The sequence below is a fragment of the Copadichromis virginalis genome, linkage group LG7, assembly GCF_057382275.1.
Source record: "Copadichromis virginalis isolate Kocher_CV1m ecotype Utaka linkage group LG7, C_Virginalis_male_GT1.1, whole genome shotgun sequence".
Classification (NCBI taxonomy): Eukaryota; Metazoa; Chordata; class Actinopteri; order Cichliformes; family Cichlidae; genus Copadichromis; species Copadichromis virginalis.
The window spans coordinates 10955711-10966707 of record NC_140624.1 but is presented as its reverse complement, the minus strand read 5'-3'; the positions used below and the strand labels follow the sequence as shown (position 1 = coordinate 10966707).

Genomic DNA, 10997 nt, shown 5'->3' with positions numbered 1-10997 from the left:
AAACTATTTCCTGGTAGGAAAATGGCTTCATAAACTGTGATGTGGGGGGGAAAAAAAGAAAGAAAAAAAAATTCTACAACCACAGGGACTGTTCCTACAGTTAGCTATACTGAATGCTCTTTTAATTTAATTACAGAAGCTACTCGAGCACAGGAAGCAAGCTTTGAATTTTCCAAACAGTATTTTAAGGACTTACTTGCTTTTTCTGATTTGACAGGACAAAACTGAACTCATTAGAAAGAACTGCAAGCACAGCATCAGGCAAACACTCATAAACTGGTTGATGCAATCTCTACAGTGAAAAACGCTGGTGGCAGCCTCATGCTATTGGGCTACTTCAGAAATAAAGGCAGGTCAGAATTGGCCATAGTTTAACTTTCAGCATAGCGTGTCTAAAGATACGGTTTCAGTTTTCGTTGTTAAAGGCCACTGACAGATGGTTATAGACACTAGAAATCTAAAGATACAAAAGGTGAAAGGTTGTGCATACTACTGATTCTTCCTTTAATAAGTTTGTCAGTGTAGCAGGCAGCACTCAGTCTTGAATATTCTGCAGATGAATCCTGTTCTTCTCACATTTTTGTACATCAAAGCAGAATAAAAAAAAAACAACATTTTTCTGTAAAAACTTAAAGGTTAAGGCTCCTAATGAATAGCATCAGGTAAGTGAATGTGAATCTAAAGATCACAAAGACCTCAAAAGAAAAGAGCTTCTGAATAAATTGTTAATATTCATCACGCCCTATTCTGAATAGTTTGTGACTTCGCCGCATTCATTAAATACTGTGCATTCAGCTCAGTTCTGACACTTTTGTATATAAAAACACCAACATTGGTATTATAGTGAAAGGGAAAATGAATGTCTGAAAAAGAAGGTGGAAGGAAGACAACAAGCAGGTCAACATTCTGAACTGTGTTTTTCCTTCACTGTTAATACGAGCACTGATATTTTTCAGCTTCCACTTAATATGATGAAATGTTTTATAAGATTATTTATTAGGAATGTGAAGTTTGTAGAAGACAGTAACTGAGCAATTGGTATGTTTAGCTTTCCAGAGAATAGCTGTTATACAGCAGAAAGCTTCTGACAGCTTAACCAACACAAAAGAATAAAGAAACCAAAACACTCCTTTTTTAATTTTTTATTGAGACTTTGTTCTCAATCACAAAAACTGGACCTGATTGTTAGAGTGCTCACTTTGCTGAACAACTCATTTATAGTAAAGTCACTAGTGAAAGGCTGTTGCTGCAGTGAGCTTGTAAAAAAAAGTCATATATAATACCATAAAAATTATTAACAGTGGTTATAAATGCTAGTAGTGATAGTACAAACATGACAAACATATCTGGGAAAGAAATGTTGAAACGTCATTTTTTCTAAACTAAATTGCTTACAAAACAGGACAAAGATTTTGGTTGGCACACAAATTAGTTCAGCTGAATCAAACAAAACTGTAACAATAAAAAGCAAAAAAAACAAGTCATCAAGAATACAAGTAAATATGTACACACGGATTCACATGCACGCACACGCACTCACACTAATGAGGTGATGAGATAGAAGAAAGGAGGCAGCATTGAGGACGAAGCATCCATCAGTCCCTAAATTCATCTGTATTCCTTCAGCTAACACGAAGCACGTCGGTTGGGATGTGCAGATTTTGTTAACGTGGAAGGTTTAGGCCCAGCTTAGCAAACAAAGCCTGGTCCAACTGATGATACTGTATTGCACTCGACCAAATGGTCTCCATTGCCACTGGAATTCAACATATACCTCCTTGTTACAAACAGCTGTTACTCCAGCATCACAATAATATGAAGAAATGAAAAACAAAGTACAAGTAAAGTTTAGTTTGAGCCCAATTACAGAGCAATGGTACAAATTCTGCTTTTTGCTTCAGTCTAATGCACTACAGAATGACATGCTGTGACAAGCTGCTCTGTAGGCTACAAACTAAAACTCTGTTCCATGAAGCATTTTGCAACAAATCAAGGCTATGCAAAGAAACTGTCTTCTCAAAGAAAATAATATCTGATTTGTCCTTTACCTGACATGGGCAAAAAAAAAGGTAGTGTATGGAAGCAGAGCAAAGGCCGGCATTATATATCCCAATCTGAGGCATTGCTTAACATGAGCTCACACTGGCCGATGGTGTGCAAGTTGCTTAGAATGTTAGTGTGTGTGTATGCAATGGGACACATTCAAGAAATCAAATAAATTATTGTCTGTGGCGTTCGATTAGGCAAGCTCATCTTGTTTAAAAAACACTCCACGGCTAAAAGGTGGCACACAAGAAGAGCACACAGTCTTTGGAGGCAGGCGGATTTTAGAACTCATCGTGTCGAGTCAGCGCCTCCCCGAAGTCGGTCGCCTGGCTGCCCACGAACAGGTCATACTTATCCACAATTTCGGCTTTGGTGAGATGGCCATCCTGACAAAAGAAACACAAGAAACCATCTGCTATAGGCATTCAGTTTGTCCTATATGTTTGAACTAACACAATGGTCTGCCTTTCAAGCTATTTTAAAGGCCTCCAATTGAGTTTTGATTACAGATACACCAGTATTTTCTGAACACTGGTATGAGCTGATCAGGATCTTGCTGACTGGTCTGGTCTCGACTAGTGTTTGGGATCACATTTAACAATTTACTAGGTCAAGTCAATTTTGCTACATATTCAAAAACTTAAAAATGTTATAACCAGTGTGGGCATGAGTCCACTTTCACTTTCTATACCTAAACTCACGGTGCAGATAAAAGTAAAGTCACAAGGAACAAAATGAAAGAAATAAGTAATTTTGACATTTTACAGTACTCACTTTGTCTGCATCAGACTCATAGACCAGATGCTTGGCCTCAGCCTCAGCGTGGTCATAGTCACTGGGCAGGATCCAGTCTCTGGTCTCCTCCTTGTCCATCTTCCCGTCCTTATTTTTGTCTCTGAATTCAGTAAACTGCTCCCTCTCAGTCTTCACCCACTCAGGTTCTGAGGTGTCTCCCTCCTGGTTGTACATGTCACCTAGACCACAAACAGACAGGAACACATTGACTGATGAAGCAAGTGCTAGAAATGCAACGTGGCCTATAAAATATAATAAAACTTAATATGTGTGTTGGTTTGCTTCCTCCAATCACCAAAGATCGTGTGGTACAAACTAATAATGATGCTGGTAGGCTGTCAGAACTCACCTATGTACTCATCCAGGTCAATTAAGCCATCTCCATTCTTGTCAATGTCTTCCATAGTTTCCTTAAAAAAAAAGAAGAAGAAAAAAAAGTACATAGTGAGAAAGGATAAGGAAGATATCCAGTTGGTCTCAGTATGTAGCACCTTTGTGAGTGTGTCTCTCACCAGCACTACGATGTCTTTCATGTGGTCATACTCCTCAGGGTGAAGGAAGGCTGTAAACTCCTCCTTGTTAGCTTTCATGTCATTGTCCTGGTCAGCCATTTTGAATCTCCTCTCATCACGAGCCATCATCTGCCTGTAGCTGAAGCCATCTTCAGGGTCGGGATCATCTGCGAGTCAGAAGACACAGCATTTTTCAGTGTGAGTCCAAGAGTGGCAAAGTACATTTGTCTATAAAAATAAAGCTAACGTATGAAACGAAAACTGTCTGCCTCTGTACCCAGAATGTATCCATAAGTGGCATTCTTGTATTCCTCCCATGACACCACGTTATCCCCGTTGAGGTCATGACTCTTCCACTGTCGATCCACATCATCATAGATCCACCTCTTCTGTGCGTGCTTGATCCACTTCTTCATTTCCTCAACAGTCACGTAACCATCTTTATCCTCATCTATACGCTCAACCAACATGCTGGAAAGAAAGAGCAGAAAAATTAGAAAAGGTTCATTTTTCCCCCCCCTAAAGTTTTGTCATCTCAGATAAGCATGATCAAAACAAAATGTACCACAAGAATTACTTTTTCAACCAATTTTGGGATTCATTTGTATCTGCATAATTCCTCAAAGTATTCAGGTAATTACAAACATCCCCCAATGACTTTAAAAAAAAAAAGCAGAAGACAGTGTTGTTACCCGAGCCTCTCCTTGCTCTCTTCTGGCGTGAGCTGGTCAAAAGTCTTAGCCTCTTCCTGTCCCAGAAAGGCTTCATGGTCATAGTCAAAGTTCTCAGTATCATCGTGCTCTCGGCTGCTGAGAGGTTCATCGTGGTGCACACGGTCCTTCTTGTCTGTGGGTTTGCTGGTGGCGTAAACCACGCAGAGAGCAAAACACATGATGAGTGGCCGCAGCTCCATCCTGTGCACGTACAAGCACCGTCTAGAGCAGGAGTTTGGAGGGGAGAAAAAAAGTCACCAAAAAGCCATTGTCATCCTCCTAAACCCATTTCTTTATCATGGCATGAAAGCATGCAGTCAGTACTAATCCTGTCTTTTGATTTCATTCATTCATTGCTGGTTGCCAGTATATGACTCAAAGGGCAGCCAAATACCACGAGTACTGCTAATCTTTCACAGCTTATGCAATACTTTATTTGTTCTACTGCTGCTTTCTGGAAGCTGGTGTTCCACACATTGTTATTACCATAATCTACTCGACAGTTCCCAGCATATTACACAGTCACTCCACACAAAGTATTAAACCAAAACATGTTAATGGAGCATGTTTATTGTCTTTTACTGTACGGCGTAAAGCTTGGTATACTTAATAAACTGGCAATTGAGTACAGATTTCTCTTCAAAACATGCTGCATGATCTTTTGCTCCAAACATCCACAGATTTGAGCTTTAAAGCAAACTTATGAGATTAAGCTACCTGTTCACATATCTAAAAGACCTTTGTAAGTTTACCTGGAAAAAACACACCTAATAACGGTTTTACAGAATTGCCGGGTTGCTATCCCATATATTCTAATTTTTGGTCATTTTATCATCCTGTGATCAAAAAAAGCTCACCATTATACTGGCTTTAGCGTGGCAAGTGATATAATCTTTTTTTTTTTATCTCGACAACTTAAATCTTGCCTTTTTTGTATTAAAGTTAGAAGCAACAGTTTGTGACCGTTATTTCTAAGACCGTTACCATCCATACCAAGGTGAGGCATTAATAGCAGACTGGCTAACCCAGGATACCGCTAGTTTTCCCCCCTATTAGTCTTGCAATTTAAAGCGCTCAATGCGGATAAGTCAGCACCATCATAACGGACCACTTTAAGTCACTATTGGAGAAATACACTCTATTTCTTTTAGAGATTTTACCCAATTTATTTTGAGTACTCACCGGTTTCTTCTGCAAAGTTCGTCGCTGTAGCCTTACGTCCGCCCCTCGGAAACACACCCATGCACTTCCTGTGCTAGAACAAAAATCAACCAATCAGGTTACGAGAAGCCGAATGCGATGTCGCTTGTTCATTGGTCCACTTCAAGAGAGCATCGTTGATTGGATTGGCCAAGAACCGCCACGTCCTCAAAGGCGACAAAACACACTTCATTCATAAATGCCACTGTCAAAAAAGCTACAAAACCATCACATTTTGCCTAAACATGTCGCTTATTATTTAAATAAATAAATACATTAATGATATATTTTTGTATAGTATTAATGTTGTTACATTTTATTGATTCCAAGGGGAAATTCATTTGTCAAAGACAGAGGCTACAAAAATGAAGAGAAGCTTGGCTAATACATATTCAGACGCATAAAAGAAGCAGTCACATAAACAAGCACAAGTAAATAGAAGTCGGTTTTTTTCGGCTTTTTTATTTGTTTAAAAAATAAACAATTTTCTACAATTATACAATCCACAATTATAAACTTGCTAAGTGTAGCCAAAAAGAAATGAAAAAGAACAAAATGCAATAAGGCCTGCAATTACAAAAAAACAAAACAAAAAAAACCCTCAACCCAGTGAGAGCAACTATTTAATCAAAAATATGAAACCACTCATTTTTACCACTATATATTGTCATCAGAGTATCCAACTATCCATTTTTTTCTCCACTTTTTGAAAACAGGGTCGTGGGATGCTTGAGCATATCCCAGTTTATAATGGAGGCCAGAGACTCTGTGGAGAGTTCACGAGTGCATCACAAAGCCAACAGACAACCATTAAAACTTGCATTCAAACCTACAGCCAATTAGGATCACCTAACATACACTTTGGATGGTGGGAGAAAACCGGAGCACCTGGTTAGAACCCACACAGGCAGAAAGATTCAAACATAGGACCTTCTTGCTGTGAAGCAACAGTGCTCTTCCAACTCTTAGTGCCATCCAAATAGTAGATTTGATCAGAAATATGAAAGCCATTATATTTTAAATCATATACCCCTCTGAATTCTTTATATGTTTATGTAGCTCATTGGAGAAATAGCAATTTATACTGCCTGTTTTGTCTTCCTTTGCTCAGGAATTTTCATTATTGTAAATTCTAAGCTGAGTGGGTCTGACCCAGTATCTGTATGTCCATCCTATGAAGATATGATGAGAATTAATATACATGACAACCTATGACAAATTCTGTTTTTTATTCGGGTGTGATTTAACTACATTCATGTTTTGCATAAAATATTTAACAACTTATGCATGACATTTGCCGACATAGAGGCTTAGTATAAAAAAGGCAACAATTACACATTGTGTAAAAATAACAGTAACTCAAACATGTCTCCTGGTTAGCTCTGAAGTGTAATCTAACTGGCATGAGTTTGTTTTTCTTACAGAGTCTCTCAGAGCCATAAAAATTAAAGTGTTTTATGTAACAATGGGAGCTTATGGCACAGCAAAGTCTCTATATCTCAGCCAACTGCTGAGTTATCCAAATCTGCATTGTCCCCATCTTCTTCTGTCTTGTCGCGCAGGTTAACATTTTCTCCTTGACTGGATTCACAGGTTGTGTCCATCTGTTTCCCACCATCACAGCTTCCTGTAAGACAGACATATTTGGGTTTTTAGCATTTTATTTTCCAAAGTTGATTCTTTATCAAACTGCAGATAAAACTGCAGGTTGTGCTGATTAACTCCTAAAAGTATACAGAGTTGTATCAACAATGTTAGACGTGATCATCTATGTTGCACTGCACTGAATTTGGGCAATCAGGCTGACCTGTGCTTGCTTCACCCTCTTTCTTCTCTGTGAGAAAGATTCGTTGCATTTTCAGTTTCTTCGCTGTGTGGCATAAGTACTTCAGATCTAGACCACCAACTCCTTTTCCTGCAGACAAAAACAAACAAATAAAAAAAAAAACAAACCCCCAACTTAAGTACTTAAGTAAAACCACTGAAAAAGTTGTAGTAAATTGGTACCTTTTCCTGGTGTCTCCTCAAACAGCACACAAGTTCCCAAAGCATCTTTAAAGAGGCAAAGATAACAAAGATTTAAAAAACAACAAAAAACTTCACAGACAATCAGCCAGCGGCACCCACATGCTCATCTATTAATGGCTTATATTTCCAGAACAAACAATCTGTAATAGTTAATCAGATATCAGACTAGAAATGACTCTTTGGAACTAAGAAAGGACATCAACATGAATAAGTATCCTCGCAGGATGCAAACACAGCAGGTACAAGCAGTTTGAATCTTTTTCATTTTGCAAGATTTCTCACCTTCATATTCTCCTGCAAACACATACGGTCCAACTTGCATCATGGGTCTGTCGCTGTCAATGTCCTTACACACAAAAGAGAAAAGTAGATTTATGAAGCTACACTGGAAGCAATTAGGTTTCTCTTTTCTCAGTACAACAGAATATGCTTCAAACTCACCAGTATCTTGCATGTGCCCCCACTCTTGGTCAGAAAGTCATTGTTGATTATACCAGAGAGCTCCACCACAACAATCTGCTCCTAAACAGAGCAAAATTATTGATGCTTTAGAAAACATAAAAGTGCATTAGAAAAACAGACTCCCCTGAGAGTTATTTTTCTTTACGTGTTCGTGTTAATTATTAAATACAAAAATACACAAAAGTCAAATTATCTGGTGTGATGATTGTCCCTTAAACCAGCACTTGGGAAATGTTACGCTATCAAACGGCTCTGTATCCTCATGTGCAGTTGAGCTAATGCGGTAGCTTCAGGGGGCTACATCGAATGGGAACTACTAGTAAATTGGTGGCATTTCATACCTCCTCTTCCCATTCGTCTTCCATGCTGAAATTCCTGTAATGAAAAAAAATATTGTAGGTTATAATTTATGTTTAATTAAGAAAATATATCGAGCTAAACCGCTACTCACTGGCTTAGTAATGTTTTGACAATTTCCGCGAATGTACGGTGGCCGAGAAGAGCCTTTCCAGCGTGTTTTGCCGGGTAGCGCTCAGTTACAAGTCCGTCCATCGAGGGGCGGTGTTGCTCAGTTTTGCAGGTAAATTTCAGAGCGGAGCTATTTAATGAGAACTGGAAATTTAATGATCAGGACTTAAATCTGTCTGTTTGTCTGTGTCTTCTGCCAACAGCTGAGAACTCTGAATCTAAATATTGGCTACCTGTAGGCATACTCATGACCTCCATCTGCCATTAGTGTTATTAATGCCCTCCTGTTTTGAGGCCATGGTCGACATGGTGATGAGATGAGATCAGGTGAGATGAGATGGAATAAGATGATACATTTTATTGATCCCCAAGGGGAAATCCATCTGTCAAAGACAGGGGCATAAAAAAATGAAAAGAAACTCAGATCTCACACATATTCAAAAACATAAAAGAAACAGCCACACAAACAAACACAGTTAAATTAAGAATAAAAGTGGAGTGATATTAAGAACTAAATGAAATACTGGAGGTTTGTGACATCAACAAATGCTGCAACCCCTCAGGAAAAACATGAGCATCTCAGTGTTTTTAGGTTACTGTGCAGAAGTGAATGGAGGCATACTAATACAAACGCTTCAGAAGCAAACATCGAGCTGAAAGTGTGCTGTCCAAAATCATTTATATGATTAAAGTAAGAAATATAAAAATGCTCAGAAACTGCACCTAATAGCCATATTAATTTGCGGACTGTGCTCAGTTGGAAAAGGACAAATGCTCACCAGTGGAACCACGAAGCCTAAAAGCTGAAATGTTGTTGTTGTTTTTAACACATCTGCCATTCAGTTGACTCTGACTTCTTTTGTATATTTTTGTCCTTAGAATGCTCACCTGGATTTAATTTTGTTGTAACATAATCATAATGAATATTATATGTATTTGATAACTACAATACATTTGACGTGCCTGAAATATATAACAATATTTAATAGCCAAAAAGGGGGAAAAATGATACTCATTGATCTCTATGGGAAAATCTCTTTTTCCTGGCTACCCTCTGCTCTGGGGTCAGAGATCAGGGTCAGCTGAGGGTCAGCATTATCGATGCTGGTTGGGTTTCATCATTCCACTTAGGGTGTCTAAAGAGGACTTCTTTTTTCTCACAGAGTCCTCCATTTTAACTCCTTGTGCCTATATACTATCAAAACAGCTGCAGAAAATAGAAAAATGTGAAATAAATTTGTGCAAATCTACTCAATTAACTATAAGTGACAAATAGCTCCTTACACATTAGCAATATTAGGTCATTATTTGGGTAAATACATTTTTGAATTTTGTTTTTCACAAATCCTCTTCCACTGAAAGCCAGGTTAACATCGACTAAGAGAAGTGTAGTAATTGTTAACTTGTTTTAAGTCGGCACATCGGCTGGTGTTGGGGCATTAATAGTAGATTTAGGGAATCTTAGGAAGTCTGGGGATTAGATAGCCTACTATATTTAATCGCACAGAAACTTCACCCCTGCAAAATCCTTATTTTTAATTTTTGTTTGCATTTATCATCTATACTGATTTACTCTGGAAGAAAATGACTAAGTTTGTTCAGGTCTGTTATACAAAACTAACAATTCATTGTGAGGCCTATTTTATTACTGTAACATTTTGTAGCAGAAACCTAAATTTTTGTTTTTTGTAAGTTGCTGAGAAATACAATTTTTCTCAACAATATCCATCCAAGTTTCATGAATCTGATCAAGTCTCTTTTTAGTGAAGTTGTTCACGCACCAAGAGTGTTTTCCGTCTATAAATACCTGTGCAACTGGAAAGGAGACTGAAGCTGGCTGAACCTCACCCTTAGAGAGAAAAAAACAACAAGATTTTGAATCAAAATCAGGCAAAGCAAATTAAAGCGGGGTGGGGGTGCAAATCTCCCATGTGCGTTCTCCCTCCCCGTTTCTGGCCTATCATCTATCTCTGGACCATGGTAGGGGTTGTCATGTCGACCAGCCTACTAGTTACTATGACAACGGCTCAAGGGGAAGCTCTTGCTAGGGAGGTTATTGCCTCCTTGGGGATGTAAGAAGGACAGGGGGAATGTGAGCGCAGACAAAGAGACACCCAAAAAGGCAGGAGTGAAAGGTGAGGTCAAGCCAGAGTGTGTTGACTGGAAGTGTGTCTGCATATGAGGCAGTTTACATTTATAATCCCACAGTACGGGACAGAGTGCGTGAAGGACTAAATCAGTGTTGTCCCACTGAGCCTTTGGATGTAGTACAAAGTTTCCTCTCTCTTGGAAGAGGCCCGAGCCTGTCCATACATGATGCATTACACTTCCTTCTCAGTGCCATACCCTGGGGCAGAAAGGGGCGGAGGTAAGTGAGGGAGTGACATTAAGGACCCTCCAAGGTGTCAGATGGGTCCCCAGCTTCCCCCCATATTTTGTCATATAAATGTCATAAAGACAAGTTTGGAGTTGTGGAGCTTTTGCTGTTCCTTCTGCCTGGGGGGTATCACAATGGTTAATTGCCCCATTAGTACTGACAGGGTAAATTGGTGGAAGGGCTAACTATATATTACAGTGAAAACAACAAACCCCTGGCATACACCTGAGGGCATGGGAAGCTTGGCACATTTAACATTACAGCCTGTGCATACTTGAGTGTTTAGGCAAAAGATGGGATGAGTGTGAATTTTGAATGTACAATCACACCAGCTTTAATACATTATTACAACTCTACACTTATATCTATGGAAATGAACTCAGTGGCAGTCACAGA

The 10997-nt window shown here is 38.9% G+C and overlaps 2 protein-coding genes across 2 annotated transcripts; both read right to left on the bottom strand.

Moving 5' to 3' along the window:
- Nucleotides 1-1127: 1127 nt before the first annotated feature.
- Nucleotides 1128-5317, bottom strand: calub (calumenin b). The gene is made up of 7 exons (XM_085461672.1): nucleotides 5249-5317; nucleotides 4046-4288; nucleotides 3631-3824; nucleotides 3354-3520; nucleotides 3191-3251; nucleotides 2821-3020; nucleotides 1128-2432 (listed from the first exon to the last, which is right to left on the bottom strand). The coding sequence occupies exons 2-7, from the start codon at nucleotides 4264-4266 to the stop codon at nucleotides 2328-2330; spliced, it is 948 nt and encodes a 315-aa protein (XP_085317798.1). The 5' UTR covers nucleotides 4267-4288; nucleotides 5249-5317; the 3' UTR covers nucleotides 1128-2327.
- Nucleotides 5318-6478: 1161 nt separating this feature from the next.
- Nucleotides 6479-10218, bottom strand: gtf3c6 (general transcription factor IIIC, polypeptide 6, alpha). Its single transcript, XM_085461673.1, has 9 exons — nucleotides 10032-10218; nucleotides 8458-8607; nucleotides 8208-8354; nucleotides 8098-8131; nucleotides 7736-7816; nucleotides 7577-7640; nucleotides 7274-7318; nucleotides 7074-7181; nucleotides 6479-6893 (listed from the first exon to the last, which is right to left on the bottom strand). The coding sequence occupies exons 2-9, from the start codon at nucleotides 8487-8489 to the stop codon at nucleotides 6766-6768; spliced, it is 639 nt and encodes a 212-aa protein (XP_085317799.1). The 5' UTR covers nucleotides 8490-8607; nucleotides 10032-10218; the 3' UTR covers nucleotides 6479-6765.
- Between the last annotated feature and the right edge of the window lie 779 nt (nucleotides 10219-10997).

Coding starts and splice junctions, on each gene's coding strand:
- calub (XM_085461672.1), bottom strand. CDS start 4,266: ATGGAGCTGCGGCCACTCATCATGTGTTTTGCTCTCTGCGTGGTTTAC. Junction 3,521..3,630: donor CACTTATGGATACATTCTGG/GTACAGAGGCAG, acceptor TCTGACTCGCAG/ATGATCCCGACCCTGAAGAT. Junction 2,433..2,820: donor ATGAGTCTGATGCAGACAAA/GTGAGTACTGTA, acceptor TTCTTTTGTCAG/GATGGCCATCTCACCAAAGC.
- gtf3c6 (XM_085461673.1), bottom strand. CDS start 8,489: ATGGCAGATGGAGGTCATGAGTATGCCTACAG. Junction 7,641..7,735: donor GGGGCACATGCAAGATACTG/GTGAGTTTGAAG, acceptor TTTGTGTGTAAG/GACATTGACAGCGACAGACC. Junction 6,894..7,073: donor AGAGGGTGAAGCAAGCACAG/GTCAGCCTGATT, acceptor TCTGTCTTACAG/GAAGCTGTGATGGTGGGAAA.